Source organism: Nerophis ophidion, linkage group LG11 (genome assembly GCF_033978795.1).
Source record: "Nerophis ophidion isolate RoL-2023_Sa linkage group LG11, RoL_Noph_v1.0, whole genome shotgun sequence".
Classification (NCBI taxonomy): Eukaryota; Metazoa; Chordata; class Actinopteri; order Syngnathiformes; family Syngnathidae; genus Nerophis; species Nerophis ophidion.
The window spans coordinates 1,468,719-1,494,782 of NC_084621.1; the positions used below are offsets into that span (position 1 = coordinate 1,468,719).

The 26,064-nt window shown below is 39.9% G+C and overlaps 1 protein-coding gene across 4 annotated transcripts in view; it reads left to right on the forward strand.

Moving 5' to 3' along the window:
- Nucleotides 1-26,064, forward strand: part of g6fl (g6f-like) — a 71,652-nt gene that overhangs the window by 11,494 nt on the left and 34,094 nt on the right. For 3 of the 4 annotated variants that reach the window (XM_061914809.1, XM_061914811.1, XM_061914812.1), the window contains exons 1-5: nucleotides 6,548-6,640; nucleotides 6,773-7,105; nucleotides 11,738-11,995; nucleotides 14,952-14,987; nucleotides 18,703-19,029. In XM_061914809.1, the coding sequence (XP_061770793.1) occupies nucleotides 6,568-6,640; nucleotides 6,773-7,105; nucleotides 11,738-11,995; nucleotides 14,952-14,987; nucleotides 18,703-19,029 (1,027 nt within the window). In that variant the 5' untranslated portion in view covers nucleotides 6,548-6,567. Of the gene's footprint in view, nucleotides 1-6,547; nucleotides 6,641-6,772; nucleotides 7,106-11,737; nucleotides 11,996-14,951; nucleotides 14,988-18,702; nucleotides 19,030-26,064 lie in introns of those variants that run through there. The other variant, XM_061914810.1, reaches the window with a different exon arrangement.

A 26,064-nucleotide genomic window follows, 5' to 3' on the forward strand; every position in this document is an offset into this window, starting at 1 on the left:
GTGCTAAAAATAACGTTCACAATATAAAACATTCTCATGCATTTAAATCCATCCGTCTGTTTCCTACCGCACCTGTTCAAGAAGTCGCATTAATGGTAAGAAGTATTTTATGTCACAATGGGGGGGTCGTTCTCCCAGGAAGGCAGACGGACTTCTCGGGACATGGCATTTAGGTAAAAACATGACTTAATTTAAACTAAAAAAAGATACAAACAAAAATCGCTCACAGCGGAGGCACAATTTGGGCTAAGGAAGAAAGCTAACGCATAAACAGACTATGAACATAAATCAAACAAAACTTACTTGGCATGGCATGAAGCACGAAACTATGGCAAGGCATGAAACAAGTCAGCACAGAGCAAGAAAAGATCACATTGACACCAGGGCGACTGACTGGCAAAGACAAGCTTAAATACTGCCTCTGATTAGTGCTCGGGAAGCAGGTGAGCAGGCATTTTGTCCACCAGAGACAGGTGGACAAAATGAGTAACCAAGGAAACCAGACAAGGGAGTGGAAAAAAAACAGGAACTTAAAGAGTCCAAAAGACAAACAGCACATGATCAACAGAGATGACATTTTATTTATTATTGGTTAGCTTCAGAATAACAATGTTATGAAAAAGAATAAGAGACTTTTTATACTCTAAAAATGTTGGTCTTACTTAAAAATGCATGCATTTAGTTGTATTGAGTGTTAAAAAATATGATATGGCTCTCACGGAAATACATTTTGAAATATTTGGCTTTCATGGCTCTCTCAGCCAAAAAGGTTCCCGACCCCTGGTCTAAGGCTTGTGGTGATTATTTACGTACAAACAGGTGGACACACGGCAGCTCCATTTTTTCTCCCAGCTTCAATGTCATCAGAAACCCGCCATAACTCTCCACCCCAATCAGCCTAGCGCTAATTATGCAGACACCAAAATATGCAGTGGTGCTCAGAGGAACTGATAACACCTCTAACTTAATTAAAGACGTTTATGGGATGTAAAAGACAAGTAGCCCAGGGGTTGCCGTGCACCCACACTCACCCAAACGTCTTTATTTCATCTCTTTCCATCCCTGGCTTTCATGTTCTCACCCGCACTCAGGGAAGACTCCCTTTGTAGAAGCAAAATGATGGAGGTCAGGAGTTTAAAGCCACGTTTTTTTTTCCTCTTGTGGTTGGTTAGTCTGGTCCTGACCAAAAATGGAAGGAAAAAAATAAAAAAGATACTCTGTGCACACTTTGGTGGACTTTGTAACATCAGGGATGAGCAATATGGACGATCATATATATACCAGTGGTTCTCAAATGGGGGTACTTGAAGGTATGCCAAGGGGTACGGGAGATTTTTTTTAAATATTCTAAAAATAGCAACACTTCAAAAATCCTTTATAAATATATTTCTTTAATAATACTTCAACAAAATATGAATGTAATGCAATATTCAGTGTTGGTTTTTTTGTGGACATGTTCCATAAATATTGATGTTAAAGATTTCTTTTTTTGTGAAGAAATGTTTGGAAGTAGGTTGATGAATCCAGATGGATCTCTATTACAATCCCCAAAGAGGGCACTTTAAGTTGATGATTACTTCTATGTGGAGAAATATTTATTTAGAATTGAATCACTTGTTTGTTTTTCAACAAGTTTTTAGTTATTTTTACATTTTTTTTTTCCAAATAGTCCCAGAAAGACCACTACAAATGAGCAATATTTTGCACTGTTATACAATTTAATAAATCAGAAACTGATGACATAGTGCTGTATTTTACTTCTTTATCTCTTTTTTTCAACCCAAAATACTTTGCTGTGATTAGGGGGTACTTGAATTAAAAACATGTTCCCAGGGGGTACATCACTGAAAAAAGGTTGAGAACCACTGATATATACTGTAGTGATAATGATAAATATCACAATATATTATTTGGTGTATGAATTATAAAACAAATCCCAGTTTCCATATGAGTTAGGAAATGGTGTTAGATGTAAATATAAACAGAATACAATGATTTGCAAATAATTTTCAAGCCATATTCAGTTGAATATGCTACAAAGACAACATATTGATGTTCAAACTCATAAACTTTATTTTTTTTCCAAATAATCATTAACTTTACAATTCTATGCCAGCAACACGTGACAAAGAAGTTGAGAAAGGTGGCAATAAATTTTGATAAAGTTGAGAAATGCTCATCAAACACCTATTTGGAACATCCCACAGGTGTGCAGGCTAATTGGGAACAGGTGGGTGCCATGATTGGCTATAAAAGCAGCTTCCATGAAAGGCTAAGTAATTCCCAAACAAGGATGGGGTGAGGGTCACCACTTTGTAAGCAAATTGTCGAACAGTTTTAGAAAAACATTTCTCAACGAGCTATTGCAAGGAATTTAGGGATTTTACCATCTACGGTCCGTAAAATCATCAAAAAGTTCAGAGAATCTGGAGAAATCACTGCACGTAAGCGATGATATTACGGACTTTTGATCCCTCAGGCGGTACTGCATCAAAAACCGACATCAGTGTGTAAAGGATCTCACCACATGGGCTCAGGAACACTTCATAAAACCACTGTCAGTAACTACAGTTGGTCGCTACATCTGTAAGTGCAAGTTAAAACTCTACTATGCAAAGCCAAACCCATTTATCAACAACACCAAGGAACGCCGCTGGCTTGGCTGGGCCCGAGCTCATCTAAGATGGACTGATGCAAAGTAGAAAGGTGTTCTGTGGTCTGACGAGTCCACATTTCAAATTATATTTGGAAACAGAGGACGTGGTGTCCTCCAGATCAAAGAGGAGAATAACTATTTGGATTGATATAGGCGCAAAGTTCAAAAGCCAGCATGTGTGATGGTATGGGGGTGTATTAGTGCCCAAGGCATGGGTAACTTATCAATCATCAATCAATCAATGTTTATTTATATAGCCCTAAATCACAAATGTCTCAAAGGACTGCACAAACCACTACGACTACGACATCCTCGGAAGAACCCACATAAGGGCAAGGAAAACTCACACCCAGTGGGACGTCAGTGACAATGATGACTATGAGAACCTTGGAGAGGACCACAAATGTGGGCAACCCCCCTTCCCTAGGGGACCGAAAGCAATGGATGTCGAGCGGGTCTAAAAGCGACCGTTCAGTTTACACATCTGTGAAGGCACCATTAATGCTGAATGGTCCATACAGGTTTTGGAGCAACATACTGTATGTTGTCATCCAAGCAACGTTATCATGGACGCCCCTGCTTATTTCAGCAAAACAAGCGTTACAACAGCGTGGCTTTGTCAAAAAAGAGTGCGGCTACTTTCCTGGCCCGCCTGCAGTCCAGACCTGTCTCCCATGGAAAATGTGTGGCGCATTATGAAGCGTAAAATACGACAGCGGAGACCCCGGACTGTTGAAGGACTGAAGCTCTACATAAAACAAGAATGGGAAAGAATTCCACTTTCAAAGCTTCAACAATTAGTTTCCTCAGTTCCCAAACGTTTATTGAGTGTTGTTAAAAGAAAAGGTGATGTAACACAGTGGTGAACATGCCCTTTCCCAACTACTTTGGCACGTGTTGCAGCCATGAAATTCTAAGTTAATTATTATTTGCAAAAAAAAATAAAGTTTATGAGTTTGAACATGAAATATGTTGTCTTTGTAGCATATTCAACTGAATATGGCTTGAAAAGGATTTGCAAATCATTGTATTCTGTTTATATTTACATCTAACACAATTTCCCAACTCATATGGAAACGGGGTTTGTACAAATCTAGTGAAGTTGGCACGTTGTGTAATGCGTAAGAATACAATTATTTGCAAATCGTTTTCAACATTTATTCAGTTGAATAAACTGCAAAGACAAGATAATTAATGTTTGAACTGAAAAACTAAATTGTTTTCTGCAACTAATCATTAACTCAAAATTTAATGGCAGCGACACATTGCAAAAAAGTTGCCGCAGGAGCATTTTTACCACTGTGTTACATGGCCTTTCCTTTTAAAAACACTCAGTAAACGTTTGGGAACTGCGGAGACATATTTTTGAAGCTTTTCAGGTGGAATTCTTTCCCATTCTTGCTTGATGTCCAGCTTAAGTTGTTCAACAGTCCGGGGTCTCCGTTGTGGTATTTTAGGCTTCATGTTGTGCCACACATTTTCCATGGGAGACAGGTCTGGACTATACGCCAGTCTAGTACCCGCACTCTTTTACTATGAAGCCACGCTGTTGTAACACGTGGCTTGGCTTTGTCTTGCTGAAATAAGCAGGGGCGCCCATGATAACGTTGCTTGGATGACAACATATGTTGTTCCAAAACCTGTATGTACCTTTCAGCATTAATGGTGCCTTCACAGATGTGTAAGTTACCCATGTAGTTTTCTGAAGTGTTCCTGAGCCCATGAGGTGATATCCTTTACATACGGATGTCGCTTTTTGGTGCAGAACCGCCTGAGGGATCGAGGTTCCGTAACATTATTTTTTAAGTACCGATGATTGTCCGGGGTGTACACTGCCTTCCGCCCGAATGCAGCTGACATAAACTCTAGCACAATCAAACACTTTTATGTTTAAATACCGAACAGATGTTTATTGGGATAAAGTAAACATTTGTCAAATGTGCGAGAAAATAAGAGCAGACAGTGTTGACAAACAATGTTGCAACATTGTGTGGGAACTGAACAGATGTTTATTTGGATAAGGTGAACATCTGTTCAGTATTTTAACATAAAAGTGTTTGATTGTGAGGCATTAAAAGCCACAAAATTCAACGGGTCCGTCAGACCCACAAACGCTGGCTGAGTTACAACAACATGAACGTTGCACGGAAAATTTCTCTGCCATTTTCTGCATCTTACAGGGATTCTTCTTTTATGTTTCTGCATCTGCGGTTCCCACACAAGGTTGCAACGTTGTTTTTCAACACTGTCTGCTCTCATTTTCTCGCACATTTGACCCTCTGATGTTCTGTGTACCTACACTCTGTCCTCCCTCTGTTTAGGCCTGCTCTCTCTCTCTGTGTGTGTGTGTGTGTGTGTGTGTGTGTGTGTGTGTGTGTGTGTGTGTGTGTGTGTGTGTGTCGTGCGTGCGTGCGTGCGTGCGTGCGTGCGTGCGTGCGTGCGTGCGTGCGTGCGTGCGTGCGTGCGTGCGTCGTACTTGCCAACCCTCCCGGATTTTCCGGGAGACTCCCGATATTCAGCGCCTCTCCCGAAAATCTCCCGAAATTCATGCGGACCTGAGTGATGTGTCGACAGCCTGTTTTCACGTCCGCTTTCCCACAATATAAACAGCATGCCTGCCAAATGACGTTATAACTGTAGAATGATCGAGGGCGAGTTCTTGGTTTCTTATGTGGGTTTATTGTTAGGCAGTCTCATTAACGTCCTCCCAGCGCGGTAACAACACACAACAACAGCAGTCACGTTTTCTTCTACCGTAAAGCAGTTCGTCTGCCGTAAACAGCAATGTTGTGACACTCTTAAACAGGACAATACTGCCATCTACTGTACATGCACCACAACACCTCTAGGCAACTTCAACCCTTTACTAATACCCTCCTCCATTCACGTCCCATCTCCCCAGATTTTAAATAACCTAATGTAAATAATTGAATGTATTTCTAATGTATATACTTGTTCTTATTCTATGTGAACTCACTATGTTCCCTGCTGGCTGTACATATCCTACTAAGTCACACCTATACTTTTTCAATGTCCATTTCTCTGTTGATGACTGAAGTACTGATATCAACCAAAGCTCCTCATCCCACCCCCCGGATTGTAAATAATGTAAATATCCATCCCATCCATTTTCTACCGCTTATTCCCTTTCGGGGTCGCGGGGGGCGCTGGCGCCTATCTCAGCTACAATCGGGCGGAAGGCGGGGTACACCCTGGACAAGTCGCCACCTCATCGCAGATAATGTAAATAATTCAATGTATATACTATGATGATTAACTTGTGTGATGACTGTATTATGCTGATAGTATATATTTGTACCATGAATTGGTTAAAGTTGAAAAACTTATTGGGGTGTTACCATTTAGTGGTCAATTGTACGGAATATGTACTGTACTGTGTAATCTACTAATAAAAGTTTCAATCAATCATGCATATGGGACAATAATAGTGCACACAACAGCTGTAAATATACTTCTCCCCTCTTAACCACGCCCCCAACCACGCCCTGCCCCAAACCACGCCCCCAACCACGCCCTGCCCCAAACCACGCCCCCCACCTCCCGAAATCGGAGGTGTCAAGTATGGTGTGTTTGGTACACAGAACATGAATTTCCACACTTCTATTATATGTAATAGAATGTATGATGTGTGGTCATTAAATATGTATTCTGATATATGTTCTTCACAGAAAATGAGCCAAATTAATTATTGTATCATTTTTCTTTTAATGATAAATGAAAACGGGCCCCACAGACCCGAACACCACACAAGGGTTAGAGTATTAATCGTGTATTTTTTTAGGGCTATCAGTCTGACGCACACATGATGTTTCCTGTCCATGCATCCTGTTAGGCTGAAAGATGCCCAACAAATATTTAGTTTGCTGTCGCAGCTCGAGTGTTTACATGCGATGGAGTGTTTTTTCCTCACCTTTGTCCTCGTGGCCTCGACATTGTGTTATTCCGCTGGCGTCGGCGCCAAAGGTATTCAGGTTTTTCCCCCGAGAAGTCCTATACAGGTCGTGATGTGCCGTGTCAACCGGCATTGAGCGGCCTTTCAAGTGACTCGGTTGGAGATAAATTGTGTGATTTGCTTTTTTCTTTCTTCCCTTTCAGACTGGGATGAAGTCATGGTGGGGAGACCCAACCACGGCATCCTCTTAGTATGCATCGATAGGGAAGCCAGGGGCGCCGTGGACATCAACTGGATGGTCAAGCCACTCGGTGCGGATGACTGGAAAGTGGCGCTCTCGGCCAACCAACGTGAAAAATTCTCCGGCGCCGCCTACCATCCCTCCATGCGCCTGGCTGACCCGTACTTCTATGACACGGGGGATTTCTCTCTATTCTTCCAACCCACATTGCAACATGTTGGCCTTTACAAGTGTGTCATTAAGCAGCAGGGGAGGAGAGTCAAGAAGAAGACAACACTTGTGGCCTTCATGTCCGGTAGGAACTGGCAACCAAAGGTTGTAGTCATGCTTTTGTTTGTTCCCGACATGCTTGACCAACTTACTCTAAGGCAGTGTTTTTCAACCTTTTTCGAGCCGAGGCACATTATTTGCGTTGAAAAAAATGCGGAGGCACACCACCAGCAGAAATGATTTAAAATTGAAACTCACTTAACAGTAAAATGTGGTTGTCACAATTGTTGGATATGACCTTAAAGGGAACATTATCAGCAGACCTATGCAAGCGTCAATATATACCTTGATGGGGCAGAAAAAAGACCATATACTTTTTTAACCAATTTCTGAACGCTAATGGGTGAATTTTGGCGAATTAAACGCCTTTCTGTTTATCGCTCTGGAGGCGATGACGTCAGAATGTGACGTCACCGAGGTAACACACCCGCCATTTTCATTTTCAACACATTACAAACACTGGGTCTCAGCTCTGTTATTTTACGTTTTTTCGACTATTTTTTGGAACCTTGGTGACATCATGCCTCATCGGTGTGTTGTCGGAGGGTGTAACAACACTAACAGGGAGGGATTCAAGTTGCACCACTGGCCCCAAGATGCCAAAGTGTCTGCCGCCAGACCTCCATTGAATGTGCCAGAGTGTCTCCACATTTGACCGGCGATGCTAAGACAGACATGGCACAGAGATGTATGGATAACCTGCAGATGCATTTGCAACTATAAAGTCAACGAAATCACAAAGGTTAGTTTTGTTGATGTTGACTTATGTGCTAATCAGACATATTTGGTCGCGGCGTGACTGCCAGCTAATCGATGCTAACATGCTACGCTAATCGACGCTAACATGCTATTTACCGGCGGTGCTAAAGCAGACATGGCACAGAGATGTATGGATAACCTGCAGATGCATTTGCAACTATATTACGTTTCCTTCCACCCACATTTAATGCGAAACAAACACTTACCATTCGACGGATTTAAGTTGCTCCAGTGTCACAAGATGCGAAAGTCCTGATCGTTTGGTCCGCACATTTTACCGGCGATGCTAACGAGGCTATTCGGCCATGCTATGGCTATGAATAGCGTCAATAGCTATTCGCTCAATAGCTTCAGTTTCTTCTTCAATACTTTCATACTCCAACCATCTGTTTCAATACATGCGTAATCTGTTGAATCGCTTAAGTCGCTGAATTCCGAGTCTGAATCCGAGCTAATGTCGCCATATCTTGCTGTGGTATTTGCAATTGTTTGTTTACATTGGCAGCACTGTGTGACGTCACAGGGAAATGGATAGTGGTTTCGAAGATAGCGAAAATCAAGCACTTTAAAGCTTTTTTTAGGGATATTCCGAGACCGGTAACATTTTGAAAAAAAATTCAAAAAATACAACAAGCCACTGGGAATGGATTTTTATTGTTTTTAACCCTTTTGAAATTGTGATAATGTTCCCCTTTAAAGCAGTGGTTCTTAACCTTGTTGGACGTCCCGAAGCCCATTACTTTCACATGTGCATTCACCCAACCCTTCTTAATGAAAAATAAAATGTTTTTTTTTTTTCAAATTCAAGACAAAGTTATATGTTTTTGCTAACACTTTAGTATGGAGAACATTTTCTAAGTAACAAAGACTTAATTTAGAGTTATTTGGTTAGGGTTATAACGAGGCCATGCCGAATGAGGCATTAATAAGTACTTCATAATGACTAGTTAAAGCCAATATGTTACTAATTTGCATGTTAATAAGCAACTAATTAATGGTGAATATGTTCCTCATACTAAAGTGTTATGTATTTTTTACTGGTGCACAAAATGAACTGTACATGAACGTCACCTTGTTCACAGAACAAAACCACCACAGTACATAAATGACACACCTGCAAATCAGTCTGACCTCTGCTGTTGCCGTATCCATATTCCGCCGATAGGGAAAAATTTTTATTGAGACAATGTGTTTTGATTCCGCCAAACCCCTGAGGCCGACTCACCAAACCCCTATGGTTCGATCGAACCCAGTTTAAGAACCACTGCCTTAAAGCATAAGCAAGCATGCATCACTATAGCTCTTGTCTCAAAGTAGGTGTACTGTCGCCACCTGTCACATCACATCATGACTTATTTTCACTTTTTTGTGGTTTTCCTGTGTGTAGTGTTTTACTTCTTGTCTTGCACTCTTATTCTGGTAGCTTTTTCTCTTTTTTGTAGCAGTTTCATGTCTTCCTTAAAGCGATATTTCCCGCATCTACTTTGTTTTAGCAATCAAGAATATTTCAGTTGTTATCATCCTTCTTTGTGGGGACATTGTTGATTGTCATGTTTGGTTGTACATTGTGGACGCCGTCTTTGCTCCACAGTAAGTCTTTGCTGTCGTCCAGCATTCTGTTTTTGTTTACTTTTGTAGCCCGTTCAGTTTTAGTTTGGTTCTAGATAGCTTTCCCTAAGCTTCAATGCCTTTTCTTAGGGGCACTCACCTTTTGTTTATTTTTGGTTTAAGTATTAGATACCCTTTTACCTGCATGCTGCCTCCTGCTGTTTCCGACATCTACAAAGCAATTAGTTACCGGCTGCCACCTACTGATATGGAAGCCCTCTAGACAGCACCGACACTCAACAACAACACATCATTTGCAGACTAGAATTACTGGTTTGCAAAAACTATTTTTAACCCAAATAGGTGAAATTAGACAATTTCCCACGGCACACCAGACTGTATCTCACGGCACACTAGTGTGCCGCGGCACAGTGGTTGGAAAATACTGCTCTAAGGAACCGACTTGTTTCCACTGCACAAATTAACATACCCGAAAAGAAACAGGAAGAAGCAGAGCTTATTTAATCATACTACTTCTCCAAAACTATTACCACAGTCCAGTGGGGTCAAAGTCCAGGCCCTCGGGCCAGATAAATTATCTATGATGATATTTGATTAGTATCACAAATTCCGTTTCCTTATGAGTTGGGAAATTGTGTTGGATGTAAATATAAACAGAATACAATGATTTGCGAATCCTTTTCAAGCCATATTCAGTTGAATATGCTACAAAGACAACATATTTCATGTTCAAACTCATAAACACTTTGTTGTTGCAAATAATCATTAACTTTAGAATTTGATGCCAGCAACACGTGACAAAGAAGTTGGGAAAGGTGGCAATAAATCCTGATAAAGTTGAGGAATGCTCATCAAACACTTATTTGGAACATCCCACAGGTGTGCAGGCTAATTGGGAACAGGTGGGTGCCATGATTGGCTATAAAAGCAGCTTCCATGAAATGCTAAGTCATTCACAAACAAGGATGGGGTGAGGGTCACCACTTTGTAAGCAAATTGTCGAAGAGTTTTAGAACAACATTTCTCAACGAGCTATTGCAAGGAATTTAAAGTCCTACTGAAAGCCACTACTAGCGACCACGCAGTCTGATAGTTTATATATCAATGATGAAATATTAACATTGCAACACATGCCAATACGGCCTTTTTACTTTACTAAATTGGAATTTTAAATTTCCCGGGACTTTTTTCTTGAAAACGTCGCGTAATGATGACGTGTACACGTGACATCACAGGCTGTTATGAATATGAGCGCTGCACACACACACACAGCTAAAAGTCGTCTGCTTTAATCGCATAATTACACAGTATTTTGGACATCTGTGTTGCTGAATCTTTTGCAATTTGTTCAATTAATATTGGAGAAGTCAAAGTAGCAAGATGGAGTTTGGAAGCTTTAGCCTTTAGCCACACAAACACACGGTGATTCCTTGTTTAAAATTCCCGAAGGTGAAACTTTACTATGGATCACAGCAGACATGGATCCCAACCGAAAGTCAACCAGCAGGTTTTGGTGATAAAATTGTGGTTAAAAAGTCGCTTCTTCGTACAGCTGCCATCGACCTCCCCGAGACACTGCACGTCAACACCCGGCCGTGGACGTACACTTCCGACTATCAGGTACTATTTAACTCACTAAAACACTAGCAACACAATAGAAAGATAAGGGATTTCCCAGAATTATCCTAGTAAATGTGTCTAAAAAATATGAATCCCTCTCAATGCAACGCGATTGCAATCGCGTTTTTTTTTTTAACTTGTTTTTATTTTTATTTACTTGTCCAGGGTGTACTCCGCCTTCCACCCGATTGTAGCTGAGATAGGCGCCAGCGCCCCCCGCGACCCCAAAAGGGAATAAGCGGTAGAAAATGGATGGATGGATGGATGGATAGTCCGTCGCTATCAATATCCTCAAACACAAATCTTCCATCCTCGCTCAAATTAATGGGGAAATTGTCGTTTTCTCGGTCCGAATAGCTGTTTTTGTTGGAGGCTCCCATTAAAATCAATGTGAATATATGAAGAGCCATCAACATGTGACGTCATCGTCTGCGACTTCCGGTACAGGCAGGGCTTTTCTCCAGTTGCCAACTTTATGGTGGATGTTCTCTACTAAATCCTTTCAGCAAAAATATGGCAATATGGGGAAATGATGAAGTATGACACATAGAATGGAGCTGCTATCCCCGTTTAAATAAGAACATCTCATTTCGGTAGGCCTTTAATATTCTTTATCTGTAAAAGTAAGAGTGGTGGGGACAAAGTTGACGATGCAGTTTGAGCCGTTCACTGAGGCTTCCAGCTTTAATTTCTTTATTTCCTCCCTCAGTCAGCACCACGCCGCGCAGCCCCGTCCTTCAGCAGAGCACCCTGAGTCTGATTGCCAAGCTCACCCCCGAGTTTGCCGTCGAGCGGGTCACCTGGATATCTCCGGATGGTCGTTCCTTAAAAGCGGAGCGAAAGCCCAACAGTGGACTGGTGGCCAAACTTCCCCAGATGTCGTACAGCGACGTCGGGCGCTACACCTGTCGCTGTGTGGTTCATCCTGACGCCGTCTTCGACTTCGCTGTGCTCATCACCGTCGATGGTGAGATGATTGGAGAAGAAGCTCCACAAAAGTGCTCATGATGTAGCGTGCCAGTAAGCATATTGGCAGCATCAGTTATTTAAGCCAGGGGTGTCCAAACTTTTTCCACTGAAAAATCAAAGCAAGCGGGGGCCATTTATTTAAAAAAACAATCCAATATATGTATAAAAAATTTACATTTAGGCCTCCACTCAGGCTTGATCCCAAAGGGTTTTGGTAAAAATATAATGTTAAAAATGTGTCATTATTCAGTATTATTATTTCTATAATATTATTCAAGTTTTAAATCTCTAGAGCAGGGGTCACCAACGCGATGCCCGCGGGCACCAGGTCGCCCGTAAGGACCAGATGAGTCGCCCGCTGGCCTGTTCTAAAAATAGCTCAAATAGCAGCACTTACCAGTGAGCTACCTCTATTTTTTAAATTGTATTTATTTACTAGCAAGCTGGTCTCACTTTGCTCGATATTTTTAATTCTAAGAGAGACAAAACTCAAATAGAATTTGAAAATCCAAGAAAATATTTTAAAGACTTGGTCTTCACTTGTTTAAATAAATTCTTTTTTTTTTTTACTTTGCTTCTTATAACTTTCGGAAAGATAATTTTTGAGAAAAAATACAACGTTAAAAATTATTTTAGGATTTTTAAACACATATACCTTTTTACCTTCCTCTTCTTTCCTGACAATTTAAATCAATGTAAATTTTTATTTTTTTTGTAAAGAATAACACATACATTTTAATTTAATTCTTCATTTTAGCTTCTGTTTTTTTGACAAAGAATATTTCTGAAATATTTCTTCAAACTTATTATGACTAAGATTCAAAAAAATATTCTGGCAAATTTAGAAAATCTGTAGAATCAAATTTAAATCTTATTTCAAAGTATTTTGAATTCCTTTTAAAAAAATTTGTTCCGTAAAATCTAGGAGAAATAATGATTTGTGTTTGTTAGAAATATAGCTTGGTCCAATTTGTTATATATTCTAACAAAGTGCAGATTTGATTTTAAATTATAAAATTAATCTTAATCAGGAAAAATTAGTAATGATGTTCCATAAATAATTTTTTAAATTTTTTCAAAAAGATTCGAGTCGGCTAACTTTTTTCTTCATTTTTTTCGGTTGAATTTTGAATTTTAAAGAGTCGAAATTGGAGATAAACTATGTTTCAAAATGTAATTTTCATTTTGTTTGTGTTTGCTCCTCTTTTAAACTTTTCATTTAAGTGTTTTTTTTCATCATTTATTCCCTACAAAAAAACATTCCGCTAAAGGAAAAAAATGTACGACGGAATAACAGAAAGAAATCCCCCTTTTTCTTTTTTTATATATATATATATATATATGTATATATATATATATATATATGTAGATTTATTTATTAAAGGTAAATTGAGCAAAGTGGCTATTTCTGGCTATTTATTGAAGTGTGTATCAAACTGGTAGCCTTTGGCATGAATCAGTACCCAAGAAGTAGGTCTTGGTTTCAAAAAGGTTGCTGACCCCTGCTCTAGAACAACATTAGGTCTATCTGTCAATATGACGTTTTTAAAGATTTAAGTTGTATGCTCTTTTTGGGAAAGAAAACCATGTTTTTTTATGGCAAAAAAACCACAAAATATGCAATATTTTCACCCCATAAAATATTTAAGTAGAATATTTGAGATTCTTTAATAATTGGAGCCGTAAAAGGGCCAACAACTCATAACACCATTGATTTTAATTCACTATTATTTTTTGTGCAATGACACTTAAAAACAAAACACACTGATCCAAAGGTGTCCTACTCATGAAGGTGTTAAAATATATACGTACATTTTTTTTACTGTTTACTTTTAACACAATAGTCTCGAGATCAACTTCAGATCTATTTGTCAATTATACGTTTTTTTGTAGTTTGTTTAATTTTTTTTTAATTTTTAGGCCCTTCTTTGGAAAAAAAAAAAACAGCTCAGTTTTTTATATAGCAAACACAAAATATGCAACATTTGCCCGCCAAAAATATATCAGTGGAATTTTTATTGTGACGTAATTGGAGCCTTGAATTGGTCAATAATTCATAATTTATTTTGATTCACAAATGTATTTTTTTTGTGCAATGACACTTACAAACAAAACACACTGATCCAAAGGGGTCCTACTCATTAAAGTGTTAAAAAAAATATATATATATATAGAATTTTTTTTACTGTTTACTTTTAACACAATGGTCTCGAGATCAACTTCAGATCTATTTGTCAATTATAAGTTTTTTTGTAGTTTATGTTTTTTGTTTGTTTGTTTTAGGCCCTCCTTTGGAAAAAAAAAACAGCTCAGTTTTTTATATGGCAAACACAAAATATGCAACATTTGCCACCCAAAATTATTTCAAAGTGGAATATTTAATGTGACGCAATTGGAGCCTTGAATTGGTCAGTAATTTATAATTGATTTTGATTCACTATTTTTTTTTTTAAGCTAGAAACAGCCTGCATGGCAGCTTTGTGTTCTTAGAGTGAAGATTGCAACATGTTCTTTTTACATACCATGAATTGATGAAAGTGGACCCCGACTTAAACAAGTCGAAGAACTTATTGGGGTGTTACCATTTAGTGGTCAATTGTAGGGAATATGTACTGTACTGTGCAATCTAATAATAAAAGTTTCAATCAATCAATCAAACAAACATTTCACCTGTTTGCTGTTTTATACCACTTTTTATGTTTGTTTGTTTTTTCATAGTATTTTTAAAATGTGCCGTGGGGCCCTAAAAAAATGACCTGGGGGCTGCAAAGGGCCCCCGGGCCACACTTTGGACACCCCTGATTTAAGCTGCTGCCCGCCACCGTGTTTATTTTATGGAGCAATTTCAAGATTCCAAACTCAAACTGTAGATCTGCCAGCCCAGTATTACAGTTGCTCTACTCTTTGTATTATTTACTGTTTTGCCTTCTTTTTTCCTTTCTTCCTCTCCACAGCTGTCAGAGGAGCCTCGTTCACCAACGTGGTGCACGGTGAGTGACTCTGCAACGCTGCAGGAAGTGCAGTGTCAGCACTTTCCCTAATCAGTCCAGCCCCAGAACCAGTGACTCTCTGCACTTAATAACATAATCCCAGATGTGTCGTTGTCGAAAACTGTTTCAACGCCAGCTATTCTGCTTATTCTGGCTGCGCTTTTCTGTTTCGTCTCAACGCCCGTCTTGCTTGGTCTGGAACCCCGAAGACTGGGCTTTTCGACTGGTGGTGACGCCATACCATACCATACCATACCAGTTGGTTTCAGGCGTTACTAACACAAGATGTGGATTGTTACGGTCATGGTTTGATTGTCAAAGATGTTTGGTGATGTCATCGCGGGCGGTATAGCCAGCAACTTGAGGGTTCCCGGTTCCATCTACGCCATCCTAGTCACTGCCGTTGTGTCCTTGGGCAAGACACTTTACCCACCTGCTCCCAGTGCCACCCACACTGGTTTAAATGTAACTTAGATATTGGCTTTCACTATGTAAAGCGTTTTGAGTCACTAGAGAAAAAGTGCTATATAAATATAATTCACTTTGTCTTTGATATTTTTATCTGAATAAATGCTTCTGATATCCTAGCATATGTTTTATATCACTTCATGACGATGTCTAAACCTTCTCTATTTACAAAACCAGTGGAGTTGGCATCTTGTGTAAATGATAAATAAAAACAGAATACAAATGATTTGCAAATCTTTTTCAACTTATATTCAATTAAATAGACTGCAAAGACAAGATATTTAATGTTCAAACTGAGAAACTTGATTGTTTTTGGCAAGTAGTCATTAACTTAGAATTAAATGGCAGCAACACATTGCAAAATAGTTGGCACAGGAGCATTTTTACCACGGTGTTCCATCACCTTTCCTTTTAACAACACTCACTAAACGTTTGGGAACTGAGGAGACCAATTTTTCAAGCTTTTCAGGTGGAATTATTTCCCATTTTTGCTTGATGTACAGTTTAAAGGCCTACTGAAATGAGATGTTCTTATTTAAACGGGGATAGCAGCTCCATTCTATGTGTCATACTTCATCATTTCGCCATATTGCCATATTTTTGCTGAAAGGATTTAGTAGAGAACATCCACGATAAAGTTCACAACTTTTGGTCGCTAATAAAAAAGCCTTGCCTGTACCGGAAGTAGCAGACGATGACGTCACAAGTGTGAGGGCTCCTCACGTCCTCACATTCTTTATAATGGGAGCCTCCAACAGAAAGAGCTATTCGGACAGAGGAAACGACAATTTACTCATCAATTTGATCAAGGATGAAAGATTTGTGGCTGAGGATATTGATAGTGAAGGACTAGAAAAAATTAAATAAAATAAAATAAAAAGCGACGGCTCCGGGCGGCGGCAGTGTGAGCGTTTCAGATGTAATTAGACACATTTACTAGGATAATTCTGGAAGATCCCTTATCAGCTTATTGTTTTAATAGTGTTTTAGTGAGATTGTAAAGACATACCTTGAGGTCGGATGGCTGCGGTGAACACGCCAGTGTCTCTGAGAGAAGCCGAGGAGCCAAGCTCACAGCTGCCTTTTTTGACAGCTACTGCAGGAGGACTAATAATCTACTGATGTCTCCGGTAAGATATATATCACAATTTTCCCATCCAAAAACATGCTGGTCGACGTAGAGAAACATGTTCGCTTGACCGCTCTGTGTTAAAGCTTCACAAGAAAGAAAGAAACACCGGCTGTGTTTTGGTTGCTAAAGGCAGCTGCAATCCACCGCTTTCCACCAACAGCATTCTTCTTTGATGTCTCCATTATTAATTGAACAAATTGCAAAAGATTCAGCAACACAGATGTCCAAAATACTGGGTAATTGCGCGATGAAAAAAGAGGACTTTTAGCTGTAAGTGGTGCTGGGATAATAGGTCCCCTTCAACCCGAAACGTCACAAACACAATTCATCATTCCACGACGTTTTCAACTAGAAACCTCAGCGGGAAATTTAAAATTGCAATTTAGTAAACTAAAGCGGCCGTATTGGCATGTGTTGCAATGTTAATATTTCATCATTGATATATAAACTATCAGACTGCGTGGTCGCTAGTAGTGGCTTTCAGTAGGACTTTAAGTTGTTTTACAGTCTGGGGTCTCTGTTGTGGTATTTTAGGCTTCATGTTGCGCCACACATTTTTATTGGGAGACAGTTTTGGACTACAGGCAGGCCAGTCTAATACCCGCACTCTTTTAATATGAAGACACACTGTTGTAACATATGGCTTGGCATTGTCTTGCAGAAATAAGCAGGGGCGTCACAGATGTGTAAGTTAGCCATGCCTTGGCCACTAATACACCATCATCATTATCATTTACTTTCATGAAAATGCATGTCTACAAGCCACGTACAGTTGACACTTTCATTGTTTTTTTGGTTTCTTATACATTTCCCTGATCAGAAAGGAGCAGATTGAAGAATACTATTGTTAAATTTGATGACTTTATAACTGTTCCCTCCACCAGCACCCGAACTCCAATATACTTTTTAATTTTTGTTTAAGCATTTTCACTATGACACGTCCAATCTAAATCAAAATTCAGTTTGATATAATTCCAGTTTTCTCTTTTTGTAAGTCTTTTTAAATTCAAAGATTTTCTTACAACTTTTTAAGTCTTTGTTTAGAGGATTCCATGCTTCACCCCCCATACCATCAGAGATGCTGGCTTTTGAATTTTGCGCCTATAACAATCCGTATCTGTCTTTTCCTCTTTGATCCGGAGGACGTGACGTCTGCAGTTTCCAAAAAACAATTGGAAACGTGGACTCGTCAGACCACAGAACATTTTTACACTTTCCATCAGTCCATCTTAGATGAGCTCGGGCCCAGCAAAGCCGGCGGCGTTTCTGGGTGTTGTTGATAAATGGCTTTCGCTTTGCATAGTAAAGTTTTAACTTGCACTTACAGATTTAGCGACAAACTGTAGTTACTGAAAGTGGTTTTCTGAAGTGTTCCTTAGCCCATGTGGTGATATCTTTTACACACTGATGTCGCTTTTTGATGCAGTACCGCCTGAGAGATCAAAAGTCCGTAATATTATCGGTTACGTGCAGTGATTGCTCCAGATCCTCTGACCCTTTTGATGATATTAAGGATTGTAGATGGTGAAATCCCTAAAGTCCTTGCAATAGCTCGTTGAGAAATGTTGTTCTTAAACTGTTCGACAATTTGCTCACGCATTTGTTCACAAAGTGGTGACCCTCGCCTTGTCCTTGTTTGTGACTGACTGAGAATTTCCTTGCGAATAAGTGTTGGACGAGCATTCCTCAACGTTCTCAGTCTTTTTTGCCACTTGTGCCAGCTTTTTTGAAAAATGCTGCAGGAATCAAATGCCAATTGAGCTAAAATTTGCAAAAAATTATAAAGTTCACCAGTTCAAACGTTAAGTATCTTGTCTTCGCAGTCTATTCAATTGAATATAAGTTGAAAAGGATTTGCAGATCATTGTATTTTGTTTTTATTTACCATTTACAAAATGTGCCAACTTCACCGGTTTTTGAGGTTTGTAGTTAACGTGTAATTAGTGCGCTAACTCAGACAGCCCTACTTATAAGCATTTTCAATGTTATTTACCGTAGCAGGACTATTCTCTTTTTTCATGGACTTCTTCTCTTGCCATAAAAAATAGAGTAAACATTGCAAGGCTCGTGGAACCTAGAGGTCATGTTCCGAATGACCTGTCTTCACCTTCACAGGCCCCCCGATCTCCACCGCCACTCAGGCCAAGATGCCCTTCCACCTGGCCTGTCCCGGCGTCCAAGGGGACTACATCCGCCTATTCTGGCAGCCACCAAATTCCACCCTGAGCAAGCTGGTGTACCAGTACGATCGCTGGAGGGATACCACTCTGACCACGGCGCAAAGCCAGGAGCTGCAACTGGCCGGCTCGCCCTACAACGCCGAGTCTGGGATCTTCTCCTTCATCCTCATGCCGGGCCTGGAGAATGGCGGACTCTATAGCTGCGAGGTGTTCCTGAATGACCATGCCTTCAGCCAGAGCACCCTGCTGAGCGTGCTGAAAGGTACACACACCACCAGTCGGGAAGGAGGAGTAGCTTTAATAGGGTTAACTTATCTATGATTTGCAGTGCTTGAGAAAATGTTCAAAGCCCCAGCTTTCTTTGACCATATACAGTGGGGCAAAAAGTATTTAGTCAGCAAGCGATTGTGAAAGTTTTACAACTTAAAATGATGACAGAGGTCTGTCATTTTCAGAATGTGAGACAGAATGTGAAAAAAAAATCCAGGAATTCACATTGTAGGAATTTTAAAGAATTTATAGAGTTTATAGCAAAATGGATACATGGATGATACAGCAGAGGATTGGGAGAATGTCATGTGGTCAGATGAAACCAAAATAGAACTTTTTGGTATAAACTTAACGAGTCGTGTTTGGAGGAAGAAGAATATTGAGTTGCATCCCAAGAACACCACACCTACTGTGAAGCATGGGGGTGGAAACATCATGCTTTGGGGCTATTTTTCTGCTAAGGGGACAGGACGATTGATCCGTGTTAAGGAAAGAATGAATGGGGCCATGTATCCTGAGATTTGGAGCCAAAACCTCCTTCCATCAGTGAGAGCTTTGAATGGTTGACCAAATACTTATTTTCCACCATCATTTACAAATTAATTCTTTAAAATTCCTACAATGTGAATTCCTGGATTTTTTTTCCCCCATTCTGTCTCTCACAGTTGAAGTGTACCTATGATGAAAATGACAGACCTCTGTCATCCTTTGAAGTGGGAGAACTTGCACAATCGCTGGCTGACTAAATACTTTATATATATATATATATATATATATATATATATATATATATATATATATATATATATATATATATATATATATATATATATATATATATATATATACATATATATATATCCATCCATCCATCCATATTCTACCGCTTATTCCCTTTGGGGTCGCGGGGGGCGCTGGTGCCTATCTCAGCTACAATGGGGCGGAAGGCAGGGTACACCCTGGACAAGTCGCCCCCTCATCACAGGGCCAACACAGATAGACAGACAACATTCACACACTAGGGACCATTTAGTGTTGCCAATCAACCTATCCCCAGGTGCATGAATATTTATGACATTTTTTAGACATAAATTGCATATCTAAATTAAATACTTAAACTTTGCTTTACAGAAGTGCTTGGGAATGTGGAACATCCCAGCTATGCATATAATACTAACTTAATCCATTTTTTATTCTAACCCTAACCCTGTCATAAACCAAAACAAATATTAACAGATCGATAAACAAAAGTAGCGAGTAGCGAGCTGAATGTAGATAAATGGAGTGGAGTAAAAGTAGCGTTTCTTCTCTATAAATATACTCAAGTAAAAGTATGTCGCATAAAAACTACTCGTAGAAGTACAATTTATCCAAAAGTTACTCAAGTAAATGTAACGTAGTAAATGTAGCGCGTTACTACCCACCTCTGCCAATGTAGGGGCGACCCTGCAATGTCCTGTTTTGTTACCTTCTGTGTAAAAAGGCACAGGTGGAATTTTGCCGGATCTCTGCGTGAAATAGGCCAAGAATGACAAAGTGCGTCATGTAATCTGTGAGGGAACAGAGTGCATTGGAGTGGAGTGGGTTTACACAACGTACTATCGCACACATCAGCTAACATCCGTTTCAATTCAAAATAAATTCCGCATCCAATCAAAACCACAGTTTTATAACAAGTTTCAAATGGATTTTTATTATGATTTAAGGGCAAGTGTATCAGGTGAGTAATGTTGGCTTTTTCAGCTCCACTGGTGGGATTAGCATCATTCTTTCACAATGGAAAGATGATTTATAACAAACACCGCCCTCAGGTGTTCCACTAGGTTGTGCTCTGATGAACGTGAAGGCCGCATCCCATGAATCCTTTCCGTGCTCTACTAAAGAACGGGAAATAAGGGCTTCTGTATTCATTATATGTGTCAAGCTTGCACCCCGCCATTTAATCATGCCCCCCCGCCCCTCTCGCTTATTTGTCTGACGCCTTTTCAAGGAAAGAGTGTGACATTTTGGAGAAAGCACCTCATTATGCTGCTGCTGGGAGTTGGACAAGATGAGTTTTGTCAGCTTCAGACACCACCGTTGAACTTCATCTGGTGGATGTCAAGTAGTTGCCATCATCACAAAGCTTTGATATACTTTTCTTCTTATGATAATTAACATCTTTAAACTTCTGCTACTGATCGAAATCGCAACGTATACCTGTCCAGTAGCACCTCTATTTACGAGCTTAATTGGTTCTGAGACGGAGCTCTTAAAGGGGAACTGCACTTTTTGAGGGAATTTTGCCTCTTGCTAACAATCCCTATTGTTACGTCTGTTCGGCATCGTGATGCCGGGTTCGATTCCCTCGAGGATGCGTCGAAAATTGAACACAGCAAAAGGTCTGAACTAATGATTTATTTAACAAAAGGTGCTAGAGAACAAAAATACTGGAGCTAAGAATAGGCAAACAAAAGACGCTAGCATGAAAGCTAGGATAAACAAATAGTAAACTAAACTGGCACATGGGCACACAAAGGGGAAAACAAAACATTTAGCATGAGAGCTAAGAATAAATAAAATTGCGCAGCGTGAGAGCTCGCGAGAATGATACAGAAATTGCGTGGAAGCAAAAGTGCAAATGTGTAAGAACACATTTGGATCCCAGACTCAACAACAAAAAATGCAGGCTTATATAAGGCAGGTGATTAGTGAGGACAGGTGTGCAGGGCAGTGAGTAACAGGTGAAACTGATAAGCAACCATGGTGACCGACTGAACAGGAAATAATAGGATCAGATGGAGAGTGAAAATAAAAAAATGCAACAATAAACAATAATATGTGGAGGATCCAAAAAGCGGATCTCAACACCTATGAGAGTCAAAAATACAAAAGGTTTTTGGGTTTTTTGCATTCTAACTATAGATGTCCGATAATATCGGACTGACGATATTATCTGCCGATAGATGCTTTAAAATGTAACATCGGAAATTATCGGTATCGGTTTCAAAATTAGCGGTATCGTTTTCAAAAAGTAAAACGTATGACTTTTTAAAACGTCGCTGTGTACACGGACGTAGGGAGAAGTACAGAGCGCCAATAAACCTTAAAGGCACTGCCTTTGCGTGCCGACTGAGTCACATGATATCCACGGACTTTCACACACACACACACAAGTGAATGCAAGGCATACTTGGTCAACAGCCATACAGGTCACACTGAGGGTGGCCGTATAAATTGCAGGCTTATTATATTATTTTTATTCATTTTTTGTTTTGTTCATTCATTGGTGGAGCATAATATTGTTTTTAACATGGCTGTGCAGCACTTTGGAAACGTTATTGTTGTTTAAATGTGCTATATAAATAAAGTGGATTGGATTGGATTGGATAAACAACTTTAACACTGTTATAAATATGCGCCACACTGTGAACCCACACCAAACAAGAATGACAAACACATTTCGGGAGAACATCCGCACCGTAACACAACATAAACACAACAGAACAAATACCCAGAACCCCTTGCAGTACTAACTTTTCCAGGACGCTACAATATACACCCCCCGCTACCCACACCCCTCACATCAACCCAGCCCACCTAAACCTCCTCATTTTCTCTCAGGGATAGCATGTCCCAAATTCCAAGCTGCTGTTTTGAGGCTTGTTAAAAAAAATAATACACTTTGTGACTTCAATAATAAATATGGCAGTGCCATGTTGGCATTTTTTTCCATAACTTGAGTTGATTTATTTCGGAAAACCTTGTTACATTGTTTAATGCATCCAGCGGGGCATCAGAAAAAAATTACACATAATAATGTGTTTATTCCACGACTGTATGTATCTGTATCGGTTGATCTCGGTATCGGTAATAAAGAGTTGGACAATATCGGAATATCGGATATTGGCAAAAAAGCCATTATCGGACATCTCTAGTTCTAACATACACAAATCGGCTCGCTAACAATGCAGCTAATGGGAGCAGCCACGTCTAACTCAAAATTATTTTAAAAATGCATTCAAAACTGTCAACAATACCTAAATTACCCTATTTTTCGGACCATAGGCCACACCGGATTATGAGGCAAGGAATGGTCTAATTTTCGATCTTTTTTCATATATAAGGTGCACTGGGTTGTAGAGCACATTTGTTTTTGTCCCTGAATTGAAAACACTTCCTTGTGGTCTACATAACATGTAATGGTGGTTCTTTGGTCAAAAGTTTGCATAGATTGTTTTACAGACCTTCTTCAAGCCGCTTTCTGACAGTCTCTTTCACACGCGCCGTTGTGTGGGCGGTCTTATTTACGTGGCTCACCTTTGACAGTGTCTTCTCCCCGTCATCTTTGTTGTAGTTGTGTAGCGTGCAAGGACGGGAGTGGAAGAAGTGTCAAAAGATGGAGCTAACTATTTTAATGACATTCACACTTTACTTCAATCAATGACAGAGGATCATCTCCCCTTCCGGAAACAACAATAAGGCCGGAAATGTATCCCGTTAATAACCCTCCCACCGTAACTCCCTAATAACTAAAGTTCCTTGGGTGAATAATGTAAAGTCACTACACCGGTATGTTTTAGAGCTTTCATGGCGAGTTTACTGACAAATATGTAAGAACTTTACACTACTTTATATTAGAAATGGCAAAAACAGAGGATGAATGTCTCATAACAAAAATACCGTGAAAAAGAAGAAGCTTATCGACTACGGTGTGAGCATAAACTACAAAGGCGGAAGCGCTCAATTTTTCTGGATGTATGCACATCCCAAATACAGATCAGCAGATATCAGAAGGCAAAAAAAGTTGCTTTCACGAAACAAAATGCCAGATAATATGTCTTACTTTATGCACACAGCATTATTATGCATCAAGCGATGTGGCTTCATAGCTTACCAAAATCATACTAAAACATTTTGATACATTTTTTGTTGCGCATTGTGTAATGTTCCATATTTTCAATGAAACATATAACATCTTGGTGTTGTTTACTTGAGTCATTATGCCATCATAGTGCAGTCTACACGTATCTCCTATGTTTGACTGCCATCTACTGGTCACACTTATTCTTACACCAGGTACCAAAATAAAATGGCTTTGAGCGACCGGTGCAATGGACGTCGAGTGGATCGAGCATAAAATTGTGAGATTCCAGTCCATAGTGGATCTAACATAATTGTGAGAGTCCATTATGTTTTGCTGAAGGTTTATATTCAACTTGGAGAATTAGAACCACCAAGTTTAAGTAAATAGTGATACTTCAGTCTGAGCACATAAAGTAAGGCCCCTTCGTTTGATATTCGCAGGTGGATTGGATCACTTCTCATAGGACAGAGGTCCTAATTGGGACTTCGGAATGCAAAAGTGATAGCCCTATACTTTAGAACAGACTACATGTCTCGTCCAACGCTAACATTTGAGTGCTGTTCTTGATTAGCACCCACCCAGAGAGAGAAAGGAGGAATATAAAAACTGATAATTTGGCTTCTACAAATTAGGGGTCCTTAATTTTTGAGCTGACCTCCTCCAGGAACTGCAGTCCTGTATAATGACGCTCGCTTGTAATAAAGCACCTTTTAGTCCAGTAAAGCATCTTCGACGTCTCTTTTGATCAATGCCTCACTGCCCTGTCACCCTTCTGTCCTGACAAAGATGACAATACCAGTACTACACATCACTACAACAAAGATGACAATACCAGTACTACACATCACTACAACAAAGATGACAATACCAGTACTACACATCATTACAACAAAGATGACAATACCAGTACTACACATCACTACAACAAAGATGACAATACCAGTACTACACATCACTACAACAAAGATGACAATACCAGTACTACACATCACTACAACAAAGATGACACAGGAGAAGACGCAGTTGAAGTGGAGGCACGTAAATAAGACCGCCCCACAACAAAATAATAGAGAAAATAAGGAACTTATTGACTACAGTGTCCGACCACAATGGCAGACTCGCACAAAACACTTTGGGTGACACTTTAGCATACATGGAGATATCCCCTGATGCCCCAATGGAAAAAAACATCACCATTTGGGCAACTTCCAAAAGTTTATTTGGAGGAAATATGAAGAAAGGCAAGAATATTTAATTTACCGTATTTTTCAGACTATAAGGCGCACTTAAAATCCTTTCATTTTCTCAAAACTCAACAGTGCGCCTGATAACCCAGTGCGCCTAATGTAAGGAATATTTCTGGTTGTGCTTACCAACTTCAAAGCTATTTTATTTGGTACATTGTTATGTACTGAGAAGGGAAGAAGGCGACAACCGGGACAGAACTGCATATTCAAATGGTTTATTTAAACATTTGATGATTACGTGGCGTGTGTATGCTACTCTAATCAACACTCAAATCAACATTTTGTCATTAAAATTTGTACATTGTTATGTACTGAGAAGGGAAGAAGGCGACAACCAGGACAGAACTGTGTATTCAAATGGTTTATTTAAACATTTGATGATTACGTGGCATGTGTATGCTACTCTAAGTGAATGAGTGTAGACTAAGTGTAATATTAACAGTATAAATGTTACCAGAGGTTGTTGTTTGCAAGTGTTGGTTGTATCTTTCGTTGAATCAAGAGGGGTTAGTCAAAGAGGCAGTTCGTGGACAGGCAAGAGGTCGAGGGCAGGAGCCAGGCAGCGTGGTCTGGGTCCGAGCAGAGAGGTCGTGGATCGAGGGAGGCAGTCAGGAATCCGGATGGATGTCGGGTGACAAGTCACGATCACGGAAAACAGGGGAGTTATGGAAGGTTAGCGACATTCTGGCCAAGGTTCCCCGGATCCGCTAGCCTATTATGCCTCTCCCTCTCACCAAATGCAGGTGTGCTGATTACAGACTGTCTGCAGGCTCGTCGTTGTGTGAGCGTGCTGCGCTCAGCGCTAGCAGGGGCGTGTCTGAGTGTGCTGTCAGCTCCCTCTGCCGAAGAAACGTGGGTTTGACTCCGCGGCGTGACATACATGGTGAAATGATAAGTGTGACCAGTAGATGGCAGTCCCACTTAAGAGATACGT